We start from the raw sequence: 24,662 nt of genomic DNA, 5'->3' as shown, positions 1-24,662 counted from the left end.
AGTATAAAGATTATTTGTAAGATTTTAATCTGTGTGGGCCATCACGTACCAGGAACAAGAGCCTTCCTGGTACAGTCTTTTGGATCCAGTTTTAGAGTTGGTGCTAGCACATCTAAGAGACATGGAAAGACTAGACTTGGAGTCACGAGAACAGAGGTGGGAGTTACGACAGAGAAGACGGCTTGCCCAAGGACAAGCATTTGGACCTACTAGGGTCACACTTAGGAGAAGGCCATTATCTCAGGTGCATGATGGGGGAAAGTGGGAAGGCCCTGGCAGAAAAAGCCTTCTCCACTTGCTGGTTGACACCTGTGGTTCTGCTTTTGGTGTTTATCGGGTTCATTTAGGGAACAAGAATATTGAAGAGGCTATGCTTACTTTAACAATTATTCATTGTCTGACTGAAACTTAACAGGGTGTTCTGTATCCCTGTGGCTCAATCTGACAACCCCATCTAGAAAGGCTCTCACCTATGTTAGCAGATGTCAGTTATTTAAAATTCATTATGAATTAGTTCCTCAGATTTTGTTTTCCTATTGTGGGAAGGGGTAGATCTGTAGGCTAAGTATGGGCCAGAGAAGGTGAGGACAATAGTTTCCATGAAAAGCCACCATGGAAAGAAGATAAAACATGATGAACAGGATTTATCCAAGATGGCGGTGATGAGGTTGTGCAGGTTGATGGTGACTATCCGTGACAAAGAGAATAGTATAAATTGGAACAACGAAGTCAGAGTCGCGCTGAGTCCAATATTGATGAGTGTTAACAAGGACAAAGGGAGAAATAAGAACAAGTAAGACTAGCCAGATCATGGAGGACCTTGGCTGCTCTGGAGCTGGGACGTTATCCTCAAGGTGAGAGGAAGACTTTGAAGGGTTTTGAGGGGGGCCACGCCATAGCCAGGCCTTCACCAGTGGGAGGAGAGGTAAGGGGAGGCCGGGAGTCGTCAAACCCTGCAGTCATCTTGCTCCAGATCTTGGCATTATCTGGGTGATCCAGGAGGAAACGTCTACCGCACATGCTACCTAGGGACATTCATGATTCCATTCTTCTTATCTCACTCACTGACAGGGCAAAATATCCTGCCACTGTTGTCCTGGGAATATCTGGCCCCAGACTATTTATCCCCAGGGCAAGATTGTGAGTTTACTTTTGTCCCTGGCCTGGACTTGACCTTCTGTTAGCTCATCTACAAGTGTTTGCTCTGATAAAGTGCATTCCAGGCAGTCCATAACTCACTAACTATAGCCTTATCCTGCAGTAACACAAGAACTACTGTTATATAATGAAAAAAAAAAAAAGTCCCCGTCATCAGAATACAGGGAGTGGTAATGTGACACACGGGATAAGTCATACCAGGGAGGAAGCGGAGGATGATTTGTAGTTGAGGCTACCATCCAGACACAAAATCTCTCTCTTTCCTCTTCACAAGGCTCACCACTCTGGCATCTCGCAGGTGCCTTGTAGTCCAAATGATACCTCTTTTCAAATAATGCTTAAAAAGTAGCACAAGTCACCTGTGAAAATAACCTCATTGAAAAATTCAAGCAATACAAAAAATGAATGCCTCTCCCTCCCACTCCCAGAACCACTCCAATCTTCAGAGAAAATAGTGGTGACACCTGGTTTTCAGGGATTTCCTTCTGTGTATCCTTAACGTTTACATCCACATAGATACAAATGTATGATTACATTAATAAGAAAATAGTGTGTGTGTGTGTGAGAGATTTACTTACTTGCCTTTTCAATGAACAACGTATTTTGGAAAGTATTCTGTGTCAGTGTGCATAAATTGGTTTCATATATTTTAATGTGTATTATTTCACACTCTGGTGGGTATTTGAGGTATTTCCACTTTTTTCATGATTATAAATGAAACTGTAATGCATGTCCTTGTGCATGTGTGCATTTTAAATATTCAATTAAGTGATTAAGACTCTAGTTTGGAATGGGTCTGAGGCTGCAGTTCTGGTTGGTGAGCAGAGAACTGGGGCTCTTTCGTTGAAACCTGGCACTTACAGGACCCTCTGGGGTCCACCTCTGTGAGTGGATGGTGGCCACCCTGGTAAATGCAGAGGGGGTCACTTATCTGAAGGTGGCTCCTGAAGGTGATGAATGGATTATGTGTCTGAAGAGGCATCAGAGGGGAGGCCGGATGATGACGGGGTGGCCCAAGCATCAGTCAGCCAATGTTGGCAAGTAACTAGCACACACACTCCCTTGGAACTTGTGGTGATTGGAAGAGGAGATACAGATTGTTCTCGGCGAAGTGAAGACAAGGCCTTGAACTGCGAGTGCTTGGACTGGAACCCACCCTTGCTGTGGCTGGGTCCATCTGAGTCTTAAAAGTATTCAAAAAAATTAGCTGCTGAACAATAAAGAAATAGCAGATAAAAGTATCAATATCAGGCTTGTCTAAAACATTTTTAGGAAATCTGACTGTAGGAGGCCTGCACATTTGTTTATGGATGCAGAGAATGATTCCCCTATGTTTAATTTGTCAACAGAATGATGGAGAGGCCACCTGTCTGCTTCCCTTACTTACCTGACAGTCTAGTTCCTGAATGCATCTGGGTTTGGATGCCTGGCTCAGTGCCAAAGACCAATGAAGCCTAAGGATCTCTGGGAAGCATTGGCAAGACACACTTGTAATGTGGGTCAGCCCCTTAATAGATGCAGATCTCATTTGATGATTAGCAGGGTGGGGTAGTGAAGAACCTGTGACACATTAGGGCCCCGAATGCCTGAAGATGACAATTTCTTCTCTTGGAGGAGATTAACAAACTCAGGCATTAGGACTCTGTTTTTAGTTCTTCTTCTATCCTAAGAGAAGGTAGTCAGCGAGGCTACACCTTATTATCTTAAGCAGAGGACAGCTGAAGGCCTAGGTCACTGCAGTTCAGTGTAAGATAAAACCTTTACGTACACTTGACTCCTGAACATCATGGGATTAGGGGCACGACTCCTTTCCCATCTCCTTTCTCGTCACTTCACACGACTAAACTGATCAGGGTCACTCCAAGTGAATCCGGGACTAAATAAAGACACAGACACAGAAAGTACCTTTTCTTTGGGTTCAGTGACCACTCATCAGCCACAGCTCCCACAAGGGGGCAAGGCAGGCAATAAAGAGAGTGAGGAGCAGGTGCTGAACCCTTTTATTAGGGAGAAGCCATTCAGATGAGGCAAGGGGTCAGGTTTCAGGGGGTTGAGTCTAGCTTCTGATGTCTGCGGTCGGCAGGTTGACTGACATCTAGGAAGGCCACGTCCATCTCATGTGCTGTGTGGGGATCATAGGCAGAGCAAGATAAAAGACACTAATGTCACCCTCCCAAACAGAGGGGCAGCATGGGTTCAATCCACCCTGTGCGCTCAGTGCTCATAGTTCACACACACAGCCCATGGCTGGCTTGCCACATCTCCAACTCATCACTCAAGGTTAAACGGCGCTCGGTTCCGGTGTGGAGGCTCCCGACACTTTGTAATATTGATCAAATTTTTTACTGTGTATTATATATACTATGTTTATGCATTATATGTATATGGACACATGCATACACATACACATGTAGTATTCTTCATATATGAAGTAGGTAGTACTCCCCATGGATATGATTAAATACATAGTGTCCATTTTTTGTAAATATGCGCATATATACAATAATGTACCCATATACACAAACATACAATGAATGCAGCACATATACATGTGTGTATATATGTATGTGTGTGTACATGTATATATGTATATATGTGTGTGTATATATGTATGTGTATATATGTGTGTATGTATATGTATGTGTATATGTATGTGTGTATGTATGTGTGTATGTATGTATGCACCACACATATATAAATAAAATGGGCACAATGCATTTATGCGTATCTATTAAGAGCAGTCCTCTCTCTGCATTCGAGAATGTTACATGGGTGGTGACATGCCCGTGTCCCTTTGGCTCTTAGTACCCTCATGTGCTGTTTAGAGGAAGTGACTGACAGCCAATTAGCTTCTGGAAAGAACATGGGATTAGGGTGCAAGAGGCTTGGCTTTGCCGTTAATCCCCACGCTGCCTCAAAGCTTTTATTTCCTCATTATAAAGCAGGGCAGGGTGATGTAAATACAGGAAATGCCATAAAGACTAATGAAGAGATGTTTGTAGAAGATTCAGGCCTGACACAGGATACATAACAGAGAGTCGAGAGTCAATGTTAAAGCCTCTGCGACGAAGGGCCATATCAGTTATTTCCTTCTTCTGTGTTAATTGATGTTAGCATTTCAAAAGCAAAACATAGTATTAAGAGTGCAGTTTCCTTTGTGTCAACATACAAAGCAGAGCAGTCTCTTGCCTGTCAGGCTTGCTACCAGCCTACAAGGAAATCGGTGATCATTATGGATAATGAACAGGTATGAAGAGATTTACTGTTGATGATCTTGTTTGGTTCAGTCCTTCCACTAGATTCAATCATAGGTACACCCCGATCCACACCCAGACAGTTCACAGTCGATCAGCTGAGTCCCAGCTGAAGAGTGGTGTGTCCTTGGGTTTGGAATGCTTCTTGGCTCCTTGTTCCTCCTCAGTGACCCCTTGTTTTCTTCTTTTGCATGAGTGGTAAAGGGAAGGGCTGCACTGATGTCCACTAGTACACAGCACCAAGCGCATGGAGCTTTCTGTCCAATTTAGTTGAATGAAAATGTTACCCATTTGCTTGTAGAAGACACTGAGCGTCATTTCCCAAGGAAGTCTCCAGTTGGCCCAAAGACACTTAAGTCTGAAGGACCCAATAGCACACTTCCACTGACCTGCATTTCCACCAGATGTGGGAGTAACGCCCACCTAGGGCCAGGTCTGAGCAGGCAAAGGGAGCTCTCACACCCTGCCCTCTACTCAGAGCGGGTTTTCTTCCCAGGACGCTGTACATTTCAGATCATCCTTCATTTGTGGTCCCAGGTGAAATGGAGTAGTAACAGAGGTGTGTGCAGAGGACCCTTGCAATCACTCTCCAGTTCTTAAGGGCTCCTGTCAGTTATATAACCTAGTATAGAAAACACATGCCAGGAACACACACATACACACACACACACATACACACACACACACACACACACACACACACACAGAACACTTTGGAGCTGCATCTGGTTTGATTACTAGAATAAAATTTGTGAATCCTAAAAATAAACTGACCTAACTTGTTATGAATTTTTCTTCTCAAATCAGAACTTTCCCCACTATGTTCTATTTCTCCAGTTTGACAGGTTCATCTTGCTTTTATTAAATACCAACTTAATATAGATGTTGTAAATATCAATATACTCACTATTTTCTTTCCTAAGAAAAACTATTCTTAATTTTGATAAAGTACAATTTATATTTTTTTAAATGAACTGTGCATTTGGTATTGTATTTTAAATGTCTTTGCCTTACCCAAAGTTTTTATCTTATGCTTTCTTCCTCAAGTTGTGTTGTTTTAAGTTTGTTTTTAGTTCTTTGATATGTTTCAAGTTAGTTTTTGTAAGTTACTACAAGATACTGTCAAAGCTCTTCTTTCCTGTGTCCATGAACTTCCAGTGTTTCCAGTATCACTGATTGAAGATCATCCTGTCTCCACTCCGTGCTTCAGTCCATGTCTGTGTGGTTCTCTTTCTGTATAGTCTTTTCTTTTCTATGGCCTAATGGTTTATCTTTATCACAATAACATACTGCCTTGATTACTGTAGCTTCATAGAATAGTAAGTTTTGAAATAAGGGAAGGTCAGAATTCCAAATTAGTTCTTTTTTTTCCCCCTTCGGAATTGTTTTGGCGACTTTGGTCTGCGGCATTCCTGGACTTTAGAATCCACTTGTAGTTTCTTAGAAAGACTGTGGGGGAATTTGGTTAGTATCGCACTGAGGACTGACATTATGGCGATGCCAAGTCTCAGCTCAGGTCTGGAACACCTCGATTTTGCTCTTTAACTTCTATGCTTTGTGGTTCTTAGTGTATAGATCTTACCTAGCTTATGCCAGATGTATTTGGAGTATTCATAATTTTGGATGTTTTTATAAAATGACAGTTTAAAAAATTTCAGTTTCTTATTGTTTATTGTTAGTGTATGTAAATGCAATCAAATTTCCTATGTTCATATATGAATACACTGCAGTGAAACTCTATATGATGTACAACCACAAGAATTGGATTCTAATTAAAATAAATTATACTCCATACATGTGTAATATGGCAAATATGTCACATATATCTAAAAAGAATAAGTAAAATAATAATAATAATAATCAAGAAATGCAATAATTTGTTTTTGTACTTTTAAGTAGATTTCACAATGATTTCTATATAGACAATCATGCTAAGAGTCAGTTTTTTCACTTCTCTCATCCAGTCTGGATGTCCTTTATTTCCTCTTCTTGCCTGTGTCTGGTTAGAAGCTCCAGTACATTACTGAACAGGAGTAGGGAGGGCAGTCTGTCCCTCTTTCCCAATCTTAGGAACACAGCATTCTGTCCTTCACTGTTTGGTAAGATACTAGCTGTAGGTTCTTCAATGACACGCTTTATCAAGTTAGGATATTTCTTCTTATTCTTATTTGCTAAGACGTTTTTCATCAGGAGTGGATGTGAGCTTTTGTCAGATGTTTTCCTGCATCTGTCGAGATGATCATACATGGTTTTTCACTTTTAGTTCATTAATATGGTGAGTTGCATTGACTGTTAAACCAACATTGTATTCCTGAAATAAATCCTACATGTCATGATATATTACCCATTCTATGTACTGGATTATATGTTGTATTTATTAAGAATTTGTGTGTGTGGGCTGGGGATGTGGCTCAAGTGGTCGCGCGCTCTCCTGGCATGCGTGCGGTCCAGGTTTGATCCTCAGCACTACATACAAATAAAGATGTTGTGTCCGCCAAAAACTAAAAAAAAAAAATAATAATAAAAATTAAAAATTCTCTCCCTCTCTCTCTCTCTCTCTCTCTCTCTCACCTCTCTCTTAAAAACAAAGAATTTGTGTGTATATATTTAAGAGGAATATTGATCATATTGATCTGCATTTTAGTTTTTTGTAATGTCTGTCTTGCTTTGGTATCAGGGGATGATGCTGTCATCAATGAGCGGGAGAGGGATGTGTTTTTTAATTCTCTGGTAGAGTTTGCATATGATTGGCAGTGTTGCTTCTTACACGTTCAGTGGGTTTTCCTAGTGGAACTCCCAGTGGGTTTTCTTTTTGCTTTGCAGCACTGGGGATGGAACCCAGGGCCTTGCGCATGTGAGGCAAGCGCTCTGCCACTGGGCCACACTGCCAGTCCTCTTTCAAGCAATTTCTTATTCATTTTGTCTAAGTTGTTATATTGTTATAAACCTTTATCTTGATTTATTGTCAAACACTAATTATTGTGGAAAAGGCACTGGTTGATATGCTATATGACAGGATAAAATACTTTTACAAAGCTTACTACACTTCCTCCAGGGGGAAAATCTGTTTATACCAATCAACTTCCCCTCCTTCTCCTCCTCTCAAACATCCCCATACTTCAGTTCAGCATGTAACAAGCCTTTTAAAAGAATAGATTCTCCTCAGAAACAGAGCAGCTGGGTATTTCCTGTTTTATTTCCACTTTGGTTCAAATGCCCATCTGTAGGAAGGGAAGGAGGGGCTACCTGGTGATTGATTGTGTGTCTCAGTGTCTTATTTGGGGATTAAAGTCCTGGCCTGAACTCTGAGACCCAGAGGACCTTATCATGAATAAAATGTGAGCCAGACAGCGAGAAGGAGCAGTGGGAATGAAAGCATTTTAAGTAAATTGTAGAGGTGATGGGGCTGCTGAGCTTCGCTGACGGCTCTTGTCCTGGTTGGCCTCAGTGTCCGGTTCCACTGGGTCAGGATGGCATTTCTGGCCCCTTCCCACTTCCCTGGTCCCATCAGTCGAAACTGGTAGGGACTGCAGGAGCCAAAGAAGACCTCCAGGGCCAGCCGGGGATCCGTCAGGAAGAGCCACGGTATGTCAGGCTTGGCCCCTATGAAGGAGCCCAGCTCATCCATGTAAGTGATGTAATCTGTCTGCAAAGTGTGGCTCTGGCCAAACCTGAGGAGGGAAAAGAACATGCCTGAGTCACAGCTGCCAACAGAAGCATGAATCTTTATTTATTTTTCTCAGAATAATAACTTTTTGGCCAGGACCCCTTTTTATGCCCCTCAGCCCAATCTTTTCCTACAAATTTGAAGTTATTTTTTTATTTTTTATTTTTGGATAAATGAGTTTTTTCTTTCATTTTTCTCCCTAATCTCTATCTGAGTTTGATATAGTTTTCCTTTATCTCTGACCACATGGCCTGGAACAAACTGACCCCCTGGTTCAAGGTGGATGATTAACTTAATTCACTGTGGTTTGCAGTACTGGAGATTGAATATACGTACCAGGCCAGCGTTCTACCATGGAGCTATGTCCCCAGCCCAACTGAGGTTACTCTTTAACACAATTATTCTTTATACAATTTTGCATAGAATCCGCCCCGATGTTTGTTTTTTATATTGGCCTGTGAACAGTTTAATATTGCTGTCATTTATTAATGTGCATTGTTTCATACTTTTAGTTGGAGTGTGGCCTCATCCTTAAGGAAACTGGAAGAGTAGTTGGTCATTTAAGTAATAAGATTGACATTTAGGCCTTCTTTTCCTTCCTCTTTTTTCGTGTTGGCCTCTAAAGGAAAGGATATCAAGCTGCAGGAATCGTAGCACACTGGATTGCCTGCCTCCGTGACTCCTAGAAGAATCTCATGAGGTCACCTGGGAGGTTGTATTCACTCTGAGGATTCCATTTCTTCTCTAGGCCCTGAGCAGGCACTCACTTTGGAGCATTAGAGGAGTAATGTGTCAGAGGCTTGAAAGAGGAAGAAACTTCCCACACAGGTGTCTATGTGCCCCTTACCTAATTATCCTTTCAACAGATTTTTGATACATCATTTGAAAAATGTCTTCTGTTATGGAAGTAATGAACATGAAAAGTCCACTTAAGTATCTGACGTCTAGACATTTATAGGACTTTCTACAATTCTCATTGATATTATGCTTGAAAACAAATTTGGATGAATCTGAAGCCAAACTCTGTTGGAAGAAAACACTAGGGCAGGGAAGTTCAACCCAAGATTTTACTTGGCTTTCTTATTCCAGCAAACTAGAAGCCACTGCACAATTTCCAACTGGCTAACTTGCTGGCAGACGGGGCTGATGGAGTAGGAGCGTTTGGGGAACGCTGGGGAGTCATTTCTCAGCAGCAGCAGCAGCAGCACTATTCTGATTTGAGCTGGATAGTCCTTTGGTTGGTGGATTGTGCCCGACATTATAGGATGGTCAGCAGCATCTCAGACTCTAACTGTAAAGGCCAGTAGGAAGCCCTCCCTGCTTGCAATGACAAGATTTTACCAAATGTTCCCTGGAGAGCAAAATTGTTCCTATCAGAGAATCTTTCTTCCAGAGTTAAATAGAGGTTTAGTGACTGATTACCCATCTGATACAGTTGATTATAGAAGGTATTCAAAAAACATGAACTCTGACGGGTGACAAATTACAGACCGATGGTGCTTTGCTATGTGCAGAGCCAACTTTGGGACTCTGTCATTAGCAAGGGCCAGCACTCACCACTTTAGTTTCTTCCCCATTTTCTCATCAATGTCATCCATCATTTCATTTGTGGTTGGTAGGGTACATGAGTCTGAAAAAGAAATGAAGAGAAAAATATTGAAAAGACAAAGAAATCAGAAGTATGCAATGACACGTGAGGGAATTCATCCAGTACTTATGAAATGTTTGTGTTAAGAAGAGCTGTTTGGGGTGCCTTTAGCAGACTCAGGAATCACAAAGACCCGAGAAGTTGTGAACTTTCTCAGGGAATGGCAAAGCAGCCGTGGCGGGAGACAGTGATGGCAGAGATGTTGGAGCTTCAAATCATCCAGTCTCCCATTCCCACAAGGTCATGGAGGGCCTGGTCCTCAACATACCTCAGGGGCACCTCATGCATGTAATAGCTTTGGGTTTCTTCAGATTTCCTGTTTGTATCCTCTTATTAAAAGTTTTCCCAAGGAACAATCTGCTAAACTGCATTCAAAAGCACATCAAGAAAATGATACACCATGATCAACTGGGTTTCAGCATAAGCAAATCAATCAATGTAATTCACCGTTTATATGGAATTAAGGACAAGAATCATGTGATCATCTCCTTAGATACAGAAAAGGCCTTTGGTTAAATCCAGCACCCATTCATGTTAAAAATACCGGAGAAGCTAGGGATGGAAGGAACCTCAGCATATAAAGGCCATTTGTGATGAACTCAAAGCCAATGTCATACTGAATGCAGAACAACTGATAACATTTCCTCTAAAATCAGGAATAAGACAAGGCTATCAACTCTCACCACTTCCATTCAATAGCCAGAGAAATCAGGCAAAAGAAGAAAATTAACGGGATACAAAAAGGAAAAAAAGAAGTTAAACTAATTTTGTTTGCTGTTTAACTGAGCTTATTTGTGGAAGACCCCAAAAACTTCACCAGAAGACTTCAAGAGCTGATAAATGAATTCAGCAAAATAATCAGATAAAAGCTCAACACCCATAAATCAAAGGCTTTTCTGTACTCCAACAGTGATTCTGCTGAAGAGAGATCAGAAAAACCCATCCCATTCACAATAACCTAAAACAGTACTTGAGAATTAATATCTAACCAAGGAGGTGAAAGATCTCTGTGATGAAACTTATAGAACACAGAAACAAGAAATTGAAGAAGACCTTCGAAGATGGAAAGACCTCCCAAGTTCTTGGATGGACACAATTAATATTGTCAAAATGGCCATAATACCAAAAGCAATATAGAGATTCAGTGCAATCCTCATTAAAATACTAATGATATTCTTCACACAACTAGAAAAAGTAGGTCCTTAAATTCCCTTGGAAAAATCAGAGACCCAGAATAGCCAAAGCCGGCAAGAAGAATGATCACAAGTCATCATAACACCTGATCTCAAATTATACTACAGAGGTGTAGTGCAAAACCAGGTATTGGCATCAAAACGGCATGAAGACCAAATGGAACAGAATCGAAAGCAGAGACAAACCGCATACTTACATCCATCTGACAATGGTGCCCAAAATATTTGTTGGAGAACCTTTTTAACAAATGGTGCTGGGAAAACTGATCAGCCCTATGTGGAAGAGTGAAATGAGATAGCTTTCTCTCACCCTGCACAGAAATCAAACCCACGTGGGTCAAAGACTTAGGACTTGGGCCAGAAACCTCGCAACTGCTGTGAGAAAACACAGGGCGCCCATCATATTGCGGTTGGCACCGACTTCCTAAACAAGACCCCTGGAGCTCAGGGAATAAAACCAAGAAAAGAAACAAAGTGCTAAAACCATTCTTTCTAAGGCTCATGGTAGCTAAACAAGACAGTGGGAGGAAGTGTGGGCTTCAACGTAAGCCTGCAGCCACAGAGGATGTTTTAAGGGAAAGCAGGTGAATTTTAGGTTTTTGCAAATTTTACTACCTCTATGGAGCCTTCTTCTGACTGATGACTGTAGCTCATTTGTAACACCAGAGGAAAGTCAGTACGACATTTGCAGACAGGAGCACGCCCTGGGCATTGTGAGCACCTTACCTCTGCCTAGTGGCACCCTATAGCCATCATTTACTGCATGCTCCACTAGAAAGTAAAGGGGTCAGAATCTGGGTCTTCTCTCTCTGATGTTGTGTCCTAAGTACAAGATAAAGCCCGACACACAGTAGGTTTTCAATAAATGTTTGCTAAATGAATAAAACGACACCTTTTGTTTTGTGCAGGTTTCCAAGGTTTATACCTATATCCTGTCTTCCCATGAACCCCAGGCTCTGGGTACTGCTGTGCCTTTCAAGAGACAGGGACAATAGAAGGATTTTACAGAGGAGGACCTATAGAAGAGATTTCACAGCAGCATTCATTTAAATAATCACCCCTCATGGTGCATTTGAAATAGGAATGTATGTATCCACGATATTTATAGAAAGCATAAATGTACAAACAATCTATAATTGCAATAGTTTCTTCATTCCTTATAAGTTTTTATGAACATTGTCAGGCAGGTTGTATTTACATTGACCAAGATTCTTGAATCCTTGAATAAAAGGACATGTTCAATATTAGTGTTAATCCAGTCACTGGAGTAATTAAATCCATATATTGGAGACTTTCTCCATGTGATTCTCATATTCTTGATCTCCTCACATAAGAATTCTTGCAGCCCCTGGAGATCCTGGGGTCTAGAACCAAGGAAGGGGCGGGGGAGAAGACTGTCACAGAGTCAGAGTGATACTGTGATAGTGACACCAGCTGATGTTCACCAGCTCTCCAGCGGGCCCCAGTGCCCACCAGGCCCTCCTCGCCTTTGCCACGCACCTGTCATGGCACTGACCCCATGCTGTCCTCTCTTACGTGAACCCTTGCAAAGGCTGCTCAGTTCCCTGTGAGAAGGTCAGGCTGCTTTTTATAGCCTTTCTTGCCCCTGGTGATCTAGCACCTCCCTTCATCCCTTGCTACTCCCCTCCTCTGTGTTATATTCCCTTCCACCAAACGCTTCTGCTCCCTCACACATGCAATGTCATCTACACCTTGGTGTCTTTCCTCATGCTGTTCCATGGAGTCACTGGCCAGCTTCCCTCCCCAGAAGACCCCACAGCTTCCCCTGTGTGGCATCCCCCCACGTCCCATATGAACTTCTGTGACGTCAAGGAGCACCTGCTTATCTTACCCCGTTGGATTTCTAGCACAGTACTTGGCATACAGGAGGTGCTCCATAAATGCTCATTGGCTAAAAGAATGAAATACAGATGGCCCACCTACTTGCAAACACTTTCGCAGCCCAGCGGGCCTGCAGGTCCGCTGTGGGGATGGCAGCCCCCAGGGACTGGACAAGGCCAATCACAGCCAAGGTCGACTTCTCGAGCTGAGGGGGGAAGATGCCTTTGTACAAGGTGACCTCGTTGTTCCTGCTTTTGATGATGGAGTCGTCAAGGAAGGGGTAGGCATAACCATAGCCTGTGGCGAAGATGACGGAGTCGATGGCCTCAAACACCGTCCCATCCTCAAACACGGCAGAGGTCTCTGTGAACTTCTTCACCCCGGGCTTTATGGACACGGTGCCACACAGGATGCGGGACGGGAGCTCATCGTTGAACACGGGCTCTTTCCTCAGGGGACTGCAGAAACGAGAGGCAAACAGCCTTGCTGTGAAACACCTCCTTTCCAAGCAACAGCTGAAGTCATGTTTAAAGCACGTATGTCTGCACTAAGGAAAGGAAACATAAAGAAAGTGTGTGATGGTCCAGTCACTAGCTTTATGATTAGTGGTTGATTAGTGATTTTGTGAATAGTTACCTGTTACTATTTAATAAAGCCACTGTGACATTTTTAAATGAATAAATTCATGTTTATAAGGCATGAAAAATTCCTTATAACCAGTAGAAAAGAGATCTGATATGCATTCATTTGACACATTTTATTACAAATTTAATGTGTGTTAGATATGCTCAATAACTTCAAGACCATTGTCTGTGAGAGCTATGATTCTCAGCTCAAGCTAGCCACCTAGAGAACTATTTTTAAATGTTGGAGAGTGATATTGGCCAAATTCTAGTGTTATATTGTGTGCATGTATGAATACATCACAATTAATCCCATCAATACGTACAACTATAATGCACCGATAAAAAATGTGGAAAAAATGTTAAAAAATACTTCATTTCCAAGAAATATTGCAGCTGCTTACAGCACTGTTACCAAATTTGATCTGCTAACCATTAGCATGAAGGTCACAGAAGTCTCTTGGGAAGTTCCTTTCTTACATCTGTGACAATTCTTAAGATGTTGTTGGAGCTTCCTTTTTTGACCCTTGAAACTTGAGCCTTCTCTTATGGGTGTTTTTACAACTTGGCGATTCACTAGATAGAATAAAACCACTTCTAGACATAATAAAGTGCTTAAGAGTGTAGATACCGAAGCCACATGGCCCAAGGGGGTGACAGCTCCGACTCTTTCTGGTTGTTGCTTCTATTTGTTTTCTTATGTGTACAAAGGGGATAATCCCAGTATCTTCTTCATAGGGTTCTTGTGAGAACTAAATGAACAATTATCTAGAGAGCACTTTGAACTGCACCCGGCACATGCCTGCACAATTACTGTAAGTGAATCATTATTACAATTTTAAGGTCTTGTGTAGGGAAGATTTTAAAGATGTGTGGTAAGTGTTTTATTGCCATGTTTCTTTTTCTTCCATCAGCTCTGGTCACAAAACAAAAAATAACAACTTAGATACTGTGCTTTGGTTGCCAAAATTCTAGGAATGATATTTTTTATGACAACATATTTCATGTTGACTTAAGTTTCCTTCAGGGATTCTGGAATTTCCTCTAAGTATCTCATATACCAAGAAACTGTTTAAATGTTAAAATTTATCTCTATGTATTTCCACAGTTTTCCACCTCTGTAACTCTGTAACCTCTTTTTGCCTTACACAAAAAAAAGAAAGAAAGAAAAAAGAAAAAAAGAAAGGAGGTCACAGCAAAGCCTGTTTTTGGCTCTGTTCTCCTTCACCTCCAGCCAAGGCGGAGTGATAAGGGTACCCCGAACCTTTTCTGGGAGGGAGCTTTGTTCTCAGAATGAATGGATTTCCAAAACTGAGTATTAACTGTCTAAATGGAGAAGCCAAAATATAGTGTGCAGTTACTTTTATAGGACAAAATATATTAACCAGCTGAAGCTTTGGAATGCCTTTTGTGTTAAACGTGTCTATTTTAAAGGTGTAAAGTCAACATAAATTTTTCATGAGGGATATATCAGTCAGTGAGACGGGGTAGGATAAATGCTTTGGATCAGGGTTTCATTCCTAAACCTGTTGCTTGATTTACAGTTCCTCCTCATTTTTCCTTAACTGGTGTCTCTACACGCAGTGGAACTTTTGGCCCACATGGCCAGCAGGTGAAAATTCTTAGTGAAGCCTTTAAAAGTCCCCCCCCCCCCGCCATACTGATCTTTCTAACCAGAACACCTTCCTCATTAGTGAGTATCGGGCTTTTTCTCCAGAAGAAGTAAATAAATGAACCTTAGTAGTTTTACAGGTCACATCGGCACTATGGACCTTCATTGCTTTACAGGTGCCCTGTCTCCTGATTGCCTCGCAAAACTGTGCTGTTGCCAGGGGTGGAGGAAGCGTCCACCTTTTTCTGAGATTTCCTACTGGTAGAGACATGTTGATTGACACTATTCTGTTAAATGTGCCTTAGAAGCGCATCAGAATCCTTGAGGCTAAGAGCCAATATTTGTAATGCTCTATGGCTTACAAAATCATTTTTATCTTTCTTATCCTATGGAACATGACAAGAGTCTTGGGAAGCAGATGTTATTGATAACCTCATTCACCCATAAGCATGGACAAGATAGTCTTAAAAAAAAGTTTGTTCTGCCCTCCACGCCCCATGCTATGGCTTGTAGCTACTCTGAATCCTGCTCTTCAGGATGACTTAGCTGCCTGGTCCACGCCCATTCGGATTCATCTGCATACATTTCTCCCAACTGGTCTCAACAAGGTTTCCAACCCATACATGATCATCCAGTCTTTTGTGTCATCTGTCAGTTTTTAATTTAATCCCACCCGACTCAATGAGACAATGACAGTGGGGTCGAGAGAGAAAGAATTCGGTTAACTAGTGCCCTGCTTTTTGAAAGATAAAATATATACTATTTGTAGTACCGATTTAAAGGCACCAGGCCATAGTTCTCATGCTTAAACCACGTGTTCATCTTCTTGATGTATAACCAGTGGGAGACAAATGATGGAAGGATATTCCGGAGAAAGGAGGCAAAGCGGGTAACATACACCATGTCCCAAGGGTAGCCGTCATCCCAAACCCGGCTCATGACCTAGGAACCACTTCTGGTGCTGATAATGACCTGGAAGGGAAAGGTAACACAGATTTCAGTATCACTTTGTAAGAAATAAGCAAATATGACTCAATTTCTCTGGACACTTCTACATATGTCCCTCAATATTTAGATAGGAACACCTTCTGTTATGGTTTAAAAATTAGGTCTCTCCCCAAAGCTCATGTGGGAGACAATGCAAGAAATTTCAGAGGTGAAATGTTCAGGTTATGAGAGCCTTAACCTAATCAGTGCATAAATCCACGGGTAGGGATTAACTGGATGGCAACTCAGCAGGTAGGATGTGTCTGTTGGAGGTGGGTGATGGGGGTGTGCCCTTGGGGTTGATATTTTGCTTGTGGTGAGGGGAGCTCTCTCTCTGCTTCCTGGTTGTCATATCCTGAGCTGCTCTCCTCCGCCACACCGTCCACCATGATGTTGTACCTCACCTCAGGCCAAGAGCGCCAGAATTGGCTCCTTATGGACTGAGACCTCTGAAACCATGAGCACCAAATAAACTTGTCCTCCTCTAAAATTGTTCTGGTCAGGTCTTCTGGTCACAGAAGAAAACCACAAACAACAAACAAACAAAAATATCCAAACCAAACCAAACCAAAATAAAACTGACTAAAACCTTTCAAAGGCGAGGGTCTGGATGAAAAAGTCCATAATTGAAAGTAGGTAGAGGCAGGATCCCTTCTCCCTACCCAGAGGGCTGGGGACAGTGTTGACAGGAGGAGAACCTGCCTCTTGGAACAGGAAGTCTTCAGCTATGGCACGTTTACTCCTACCTACGCATAGACCAAGACGGGGGTCTGGGAGCTCCAGGAGGGTGGGTGGTAGAAGGGAAAGCTGCAGCTGAATATCTACATGAAACGAGGCCACGGAGACACCATGGAGTAATCTGTTCTCTGTGCCCAGTGTCCTTCCCTTGTGTCCTTCCCCAGTCCCCCCCTTGCACCTCCCCCAGGAGTCCTGGGCTTTCTAACAAAGCCGAGTCTGGCCTCTGGTCTGTTCTACCCTCCTTGTGAAACTTGAGGGGATTTTTAGCTTTAAAACACTTTAGATTTTATTTACATCCATTTAAGAGTTTATTTATTGAATTCTTGTCTCCTTAAAAATACACTGGGTTTCTTCAGGGCCAGTCAAGTGTGGGTCAGCTGGTCCCGTCCAGCTCGGCCTGGGGGTAGGTGCCTTTCATGGTGCGGCTGTGGCCACACTCGGCCCACTGGGAGACTCAGTGTGATGATGCTTTTCATGATGGTCCACGTGTGTCTTGTGCCCTGTCCACCCCTCTCCTGGCCTTGAAGTCAGGAACTGCTCTAACTACGCCTGTCTTTTTAGCATAACGGAGTTCGGACCCATAATAAGGACCCAATATTTACTGAACACTGGCTGTCGCGAAGGAATAAGCGGTCGCCAAAACCAAACCGTGTGCCTGTTCCAGAACTTCAAAACAGAGGCAGTACCTTTCTTGTGGTAGGTGCTGGGAAGTAGTGTGACAAATACAGATAGGGCCTGATTAGGAACCGATTGACGGGGAGGCTATCAGAACCTAAAATTAACACAGAAACCTACATAGACACACTTACTCATGTAATTATGCCTGGACACTCACCTCAGGTCTCAACAGAAGGAACTTTCTTCCCAGCCTGGGCCACATTACCTTTGCACGTGCAGATGTGTCAGGGCCTCCTTGACTTCAAGGGCACATCAGCAGGTGGTATGACATGGCGGACACCATCGTCAGGGCCCAGGCTGTTGATTTAGTTGTGTTCTTCCCCAAACCCGTTAGGTCACGTACCTGTGCAGCCAGACGACTGAGCTCAACAGCAATGTTGGATCCCGAGTTCCCCAGGCGGATCACAAGGACCCTCTTCCCCTTGAAGGCTTCTGGACCCTTGTAATCACGGCTGTGGAGGTAGTTGCCTTGTAACTGCTCCAGGCCTAGGTGCAATGGGGAGGGGTCTGAGTGATTTTTGGAAATTGTGAAGACTCCGTTTTTTACTATTTTTTTAAAAGCCTATTATCAGCCTTAGTTTTAAAAATTCCCTAACTGACGTGCCTTCCCCATTGAGTTCTTGACACTAAGCCCACAAATAATCACCTCTGGTGTCTTAACATCTCAAGGTGTTAGAATTTCTGTTTTGGACAATCGTATAATAGTAGTTAATGCGTATGCAGTGCTTACTGTGGGCTGGATCCTCTGCTAAGTGCTTGTCATGTTTTTAACAATCGACTCTGGATAACAGCCCTGAATGGTCAGCACTGATATCTCTATGTTAAGAGGTGAAGAAACTGCGGACAAAGAGCTTCAGTGGTCAGGCGCTGGAGGAATAGGGAGTGAAGCCCAGGAGTTCTGACCTCACACAACTCACTGCTGCATCTACTGCCCACTCACATCCACAGTTGGGTCTTCCATTTTTCATGAACTTTCACACTTTTTTGTCCTGTGGACCTCATGCCTGGAAATGGGACTCTATCTTTGAGGGCACTGTGTTCCTTTTGCAGAGAAGGAAAGAAGAGTAGTAGAGGGGGCAGAGAGGCTGTGACATTTGCCAGTTTGGGACAGCCCAGGAGTGTGCCTCCATACACACCCCACAAGCACACACTCACTCCCAAACCACTGGGATTACAAAAATCAATCTGCAGATTATGGAGGAAGATGAATTTAGAGTCTTAGGGTTTTCCTACAAATAAGAAAATGTGCCTTTCTTTAAATTATTTGCTAGCTGGACTCTACTTTTTTGAATGCGCTCCACTCCGAGACCCCCTGTGTCATCAGAACTTCTATTGAGTGGTCACTGTCTGTGAAATAAGAGCTCGTGTCTGTCTGACCTCTGACTTGAACATCTTTGACTCTCCTAACCCAGGGGTTTGTGTTTAGCCTATCATCACACTGAAATGGTTTTCCTTCTGAAATCTCTGGTAACCTAAGAACAATTAGGTCCCATCTATTGAAAGATCTGTTGTCAACCCTGATGTTTGCATATGAGCCTCAGATTATTATGTATTTTTTCATACTTACCAGGAAAAGAATCCGTTGGCAGATTGGGGTACACGTGATGTCCTGAGCAAATCATCACAGCGTCAAAAACAGTAGATTCCTGCTTCCCGTCCTTCTCAGTAACCACCGTCCATTGGCCAGTGACTAGGAAGCCAGGACATTTCTTGACACTGGTAACCAGAGTCTTAAAGAAAACCAGAAACGTTCCTTTTATTTATAATTTTCATGGTTTTTTTTTCTTTCTTTCTTGCAGTATTTTCTGTGGAAGAAATCATTGTTGTGAGCTTTCCTGGCCATTGGGAAATGTATGCAAAACTTAAAATAGGAGTCAAGGCAAATCTTCAGTGAGTCTTCAAATTGCATAAGGAACATCACCTCTGGCATTTTTATCTTTCTGACACCTCAGTAGTTGATTGGGGGTAAATGACATCGAGCCTTTTGGGACTGGTGCCTTGGAACAATCCAGGCGATGCTCACGCCACCCCTTGACGTGGCTTCCTGCCCTCCCTGGCTGCCATCTGCGTGGTACAGTCTCTCCCTTGGAAACACGAGCAACTCCCACAGCCCGAGCTCATGTGCATCACCGTGGACTCCTTCCTGCCATCCCAGAGGGCTACCTGCCGTGTTTTTATGATGATCTACTTACATTTCCTTGGAACTGAAGCCAAAACACACAACACACATCAGTTCAGGGTTAATGAACATTGAGCAACATGACAAACATTGAGCCAGGGAACCTTCACTCTAGCGTCTCTTTCATGAACTGTGCTTTGGCAGTTAAGCAGAGCCATGAGCCCAGACCATGAGAGGGCAAAGTGCAGACGTGTTGAAGACTCGGGCAGATCTCTTCTCTTTATTCCTCCAGAACTTTGTGGACACTGTTCTTGAGTTTGGCCTGTGTTTCTCTCTGAAGGGCCTGCAACCACGTGAAGGGAGCCTCCATCAGCGGAAACTTTCCTTCACATTCATTGAAATCACACCAGCATTGACACCCAATTTTTTTTCATGGCTCTTATGAGCAAATTCCTTTTTTTAATCACAAATGGTGTATATATGTAGCTCTGGATTAAAAACAGATTACTTTGCCGATTATTAAAGGCAAATACGCCTTAAGAGCCAAGGTCAGCAACTGCCGCCCCGGGCCCCCCAGCCTACCACCTGGGTTGGCACGTGGTTTCACTGGCGCACGGCCCATCTATTCAGTTATTGTCTGTGGCTGCTTTGGGGCTTCAATGGCAGACTTGAGTCCTTGTGTAGAAAACGTGTGGCCCCAAAAAGCCTGAAACATTTACCGTCTGACCCTCTCAGGAAAAGTCTCCAGCTCCTACCTTACGATACGCAAGGCTTGGTCCCGACTGGCCTGCATACCTTGCCCGATTCCTTCATTTCCTCTGAAGTAGCCCTGGTTCTTACCCTGCTTCTACCGGGGATGATACTGAAGGACACCTGCAAGGAGGACGCTAAATGAAAGAGGAAAAATAGCTCCATTAGGACAAAAGTATGATCAAATATATAGGCTCTGAAAATTTTAGAAATCATTTAAATTTTTCCAGATATTCCAGTTATCTTTTTAAACACGTGACTAGTTTTTCTTGCCTCTGAGGAAGGTCTACTCCACCCATCTTCCTGCCTCCCTACCTCCTGAATGTGACAAACCACCTAGGGCAGTTCACTCCAAGCTCTGATCCACAGACCCCCTACATTAGAATACCTGGGAGCTCACAGCAGTGCAGGGTCCAAGTAAAAAATGTCACAGTAACCCACAGCTGCCAAGTCAGAATCCCTGCTGCAGTCGCAAAAGCAGGGGCTTTCAGAGATCAGTCCTTGGTAGTTTCCATCTCCCAAGACCCAATTCCTCCTAAGTTCAGCTCTGACGCTTCGCCGCTTCGTGCCGCAGTTAACAGAGTTTGCTCTTCTCCTGGGAAAGATGTTTCCACCTCCTCCAAAACCTCCTCTTGCAAGAGTTCTTTTCTAACCTTTCCTTTTAACTCTCCTTCTCTGTATGATAGATAACTCCTTGATTTTCTCTATCGAAAGCCAAACATGTCACATTTGTTCTATACAGAAAAATGAAGATTTTTTTAAATAGACTACTAGGACCATGATAAGTAATAAAATTTCAAGCAATAATTTCAAATACTAAAGATTTCAAAAGCTTAAGCCAGAGGAAGCCTCTTCCTTGAAACCCGCCTTTCATCCTGAAAGAGGCCACTGCAACCTGCCATTTGGGGCTGTTTGCAATAGGTGGGGTATGCCCCCGCTGCACGGAACTCGCTCTTTGTCCACTCTGCTACATGACCAGGGAACACATCAATGAAACTAAGAAAAGGGCTTCTAGGGTTAGATCCCACTTCATCCAAGTCAGAGGACAAAATGAGATCAAACACGCAAGGGTTTCATTCAGGAAAGTCCCTGTGGGAGAGGAAATAGGAAGCAAGTAGGAAAGGCTGGAAGAGCCATCAGACCACAGTGCAAGCCTGATTCCCAGTGAAGGGGACAGGGGCAAAGACGGGGTGGAAGCAGCTCAGCCTGCTGTGCAATCGGAGGAAAATTCCAGAGAGCCACTGAGGAGCCATCAGAGGACCGGAGGAGCTGGTAATTCTGCCACCACATGCAGGGCCAACCACTGCAAGGACAGGCTGCTCTGCTTACATGGATGCCATGTGTCTATCTAAAACTTGTGTTTTACTACTAAGATGTCCATGCATGTGTGCTGCCTATTCTGGGAGATGGACTTTAATTATGACACATAAAAAGGGTTCTCTTGTTATACTTGTAGCTGTTGGCCAGTAGAAAGTGGTTGATTGCATAAAAGCGTCGATTTCTCTTGAAGCTGAGCTTCTATCAAGGTTTAGCAACCTAAGCCAGCAGATAAAATACTAAAAGTCACTAGATGTATAAACAATTCAATGCATAAACACTCTAACATGTTGTGCATCAAGAAACTGAGACTCAGAGTAAATGACTTTCCAAATTATCTGACTTGTATGTGGACCCAGCTCAGTTTGAGGTCAGAACCAGCTGGTTCTCAAGCCTATGCTACATGAGACGATGGAGCCACTGGAAAAATCATGACCTCCTCTGCCTTTTCCAATATCTATCTCATACCCTAGAGGGACTATCACGTTAATCAGTTGTGCTCCTTCTGCATGCACCAAAGATAGAAATGACCCCAACAGTTGATGAAATGCAAGTTGCCAGACAAAATTCAAAATGATTTTAATAAGTTTGTGTCTAACAACACAAGATAAAATCATATTGATGTCAATTGACATCATGTGAATTCAGTTAGATATTAGGTGTTCCTGAATAGGAATGGGAATTGCATTTGTTTAGGAAAAAAATACCATCAAAAATGCATTAAGAGAAAAAGGTGAGCAACCCAGGTTGGGCAGAATTGGTCTTCAGGAAAAAGAGAAACATTCAAGTTATTTAAAAGAGGAAAAAAGGGAAAGAAAAAAGAATGAAGAGGAAGAATAGAGCCAGGGGAGGACAGATGCTGTGCAGGGTGCAAAGGGACCGCTCCCTGTGGCACTCTGAATATTTAGCAAGGTTACTAAACACAAGAAATATTTAGTGGAGTAGGCTTTTTTGTAGAATAAAAATAGGTGTGGATCAAACTATGAGAGCACATTCAGAGGTTAATGCAGACATAGAAAGACCATGGAGAAGTCAACAGACATCTGGGAGAGCCGTCTTATAGAGGGCATGTACCCAGGGCCAGGGATTTGCCAACTGCTATCCAAGGTACATGTATTTCAAATCAGCTCTCATGGTGCCTAGGCTTAGAAAGGTTCCTTAAAAGGGTGTTTAAATCACACAAGAGACCAGCTCAGAGTCCTGACTTCTACAGGATGTATAACATCAAGGAGAAACCTAGACTCCCCCCACGAGCAAGGCCATCTGGTCGGCTATTCATCCACTCCTTCAACATTGATTAAGCACTGTGCTGCGTCTGGGGATACGAAGATGGACAAGAAAAAAGAAATACAAACTATTGAAGTTTAGCTAATTGAGTTACGATGCATTTACAAAGAGTTTCTGCAAATATTATCTCACCTAAGCCTTGCCACAACTTTGCATGTTACAGAGAAGGACGATTACCCCACTACAGAGATGAGAACACTGAGATGCTCTGATTGCTTGTCAGGGTCCTCTCTGCTTCTCCCCACAACACTCTTCCACTGTACATATACCATCTCAGCATTTCCCACTAATTGCAAACTGCTAGGCGGATGCAGGACCAAACCTTAAGTGATATAATAGCTTATAACTCAATTGTATGCTTTCCCATTGTTATGGTTTGGATGTGAGGTGTCCCCCAAAAGCTCATGTGTGAGACAATGCAAGAAGGTTTATGATTGAATTATGAGAGTCTTAACCCAATCAGTGAATTAATTTACTAATGGGATTAACTGACTGGCAACTGAAGCCAGTAGGGTGTGGCTGGAGGAAGTGGGTCCCTGAGGACATGCCTTTGGGGTATATATTTTGTCTGGTGAGTGGAGTCTCTCTCTGCTTCCTGATCATCATGTGAGGCGCTTCCCTCCACCACACTCTTCACCATGATGTTCTGCCTCACCGTAGGCCCAGAGGAATGGAGCCCGCTGTACATGGACTGAGACCTCTGAAACCATGAGCCTGTAAATAAACTTTTCCTCCTCTAAAATTGTTCTTGTCAGGTCTTTTATTCACAGCAGCAAAAAGAAGCTGACTAAAACACCCGTAAAATTCTCACCAAGCTAGACAGACCTGTAAAGGGATTCCAAAAGAATGGCTTCTGTTGGTTCCAGTCCTCAGAGTGGAGATTTGGACCTCTGACTTGCAGAGATGGGACCTATTTCAAGCACAGTAACTGGTCTTGAATAGGCTTGGAGTTCCCTGTACTGGGCTTTGGTGTTTTCACTCGGCAGGTGCATGGTCACAAAAAGAAAAGGAGCAGCCTCAACAGGTAAGGGACTTGTTAAGAATGTGTGCTTTTTAAACAAAACATCACACAGAGAGGTGCCTGTGGAGAGGCCTGGGCAAATAGGGAAGCTCTTAATGAATTGTGTGGAGGGGTTAAAAGGAAGGGTGCTATACTTCTATGAACCTTGTTCTTTACAGGGAGAAAGAAAAAAATTTGCACTAGGTAGTCAAATTTACAACCAGGAATAAAACTAAGTTAAATTCTATGCTCTCTTTCAGCTCTAAAATTACCTGGCTCTAAATATGCATCAAAGGAAGGGAAGAAAGAAAGGGAGATTTAAGATGATTTAGAAATACAAAGAAGGATCTAGTAGAAGCTAGGTAAGATGCAATAACAAGTAATCCCCAAATCTCAATACCTTGAGACAAAACAGATTACTTCTCTTTGATTCTTGTGTCCTTTGGGGGTCAACTGTGCTCTCCACAGTCACTCAGGTATGCAGGCTAATAGAACTATCTTAAGTTGCTAGTTACCACAGTGAAGAAAAGAAAGTCTTATGGGATCTTTTACAGGCAATTTAATGCTCCCATCCAGAAAGGACACATTACTTGGGTTCACAGTTTCTTGAGCTGCCTAATCACACATTTCCAACCGACTACTAGGAGGCCACAAAGTACAATCCTACCAAGTCCCCAGAAAGCAAAGTGCATATTTCCTAATGGGCATTATTACCTTTGGATCTGGCTTCTCGGGTTCTAGAGCCACTTGAATAAGAGAATCCAGAGATTTTCTCATCTTGTGGGCTAG

The 24,662-nt window shown here is 42.9% G+C and overlaps 1 protein-coding gene across 1 annotated transcript; it reads right to left on the bottom strand.

The window, feature by feature from the left end:
* Positions 1-7,737: 7,737 nt before the first annotated feature.
* Positions 7,738-20,312, bottom strand: LOC144257031 (putative dimethylaniline monooxygenase [N-oxide-forming] 6). The gene is given in 7 exon segments (XM_077802959.1): positions 7,738-8,083; positions 9,637-9,709; positions 12,865-13,220; positions 15,770-15,969; positions 17,744-17,886; positions 18,968-19,130; positions 20,280-20,312. Coding segments are annotated over 7 exon segments (1,314 nt in total).
* Between the last annotated feature and the right edge of the window lie 4,350 nt (positions 20,313-24,662).

Source organism: Urocitellus parryii, chromosome 9 (assembly GCF_045843805.1).
Source record: "Urocitellus parryii isolate mUroPar1 chromosome 9, mUroPar1.hap1, whole genome shotgun sequence".
NCBI classification, from domain to species: Eukaryota; Metazoa; Chordata; class Mammalia; order Rodentia; family Sciuridae; genus Urocitellus; species Urocitellus parryii.
The sequence above is the reverse complement of the archived record's forward strand: the minus strand, read 5'-3'. Positions and strand labels throughout refer to the sequence as shown.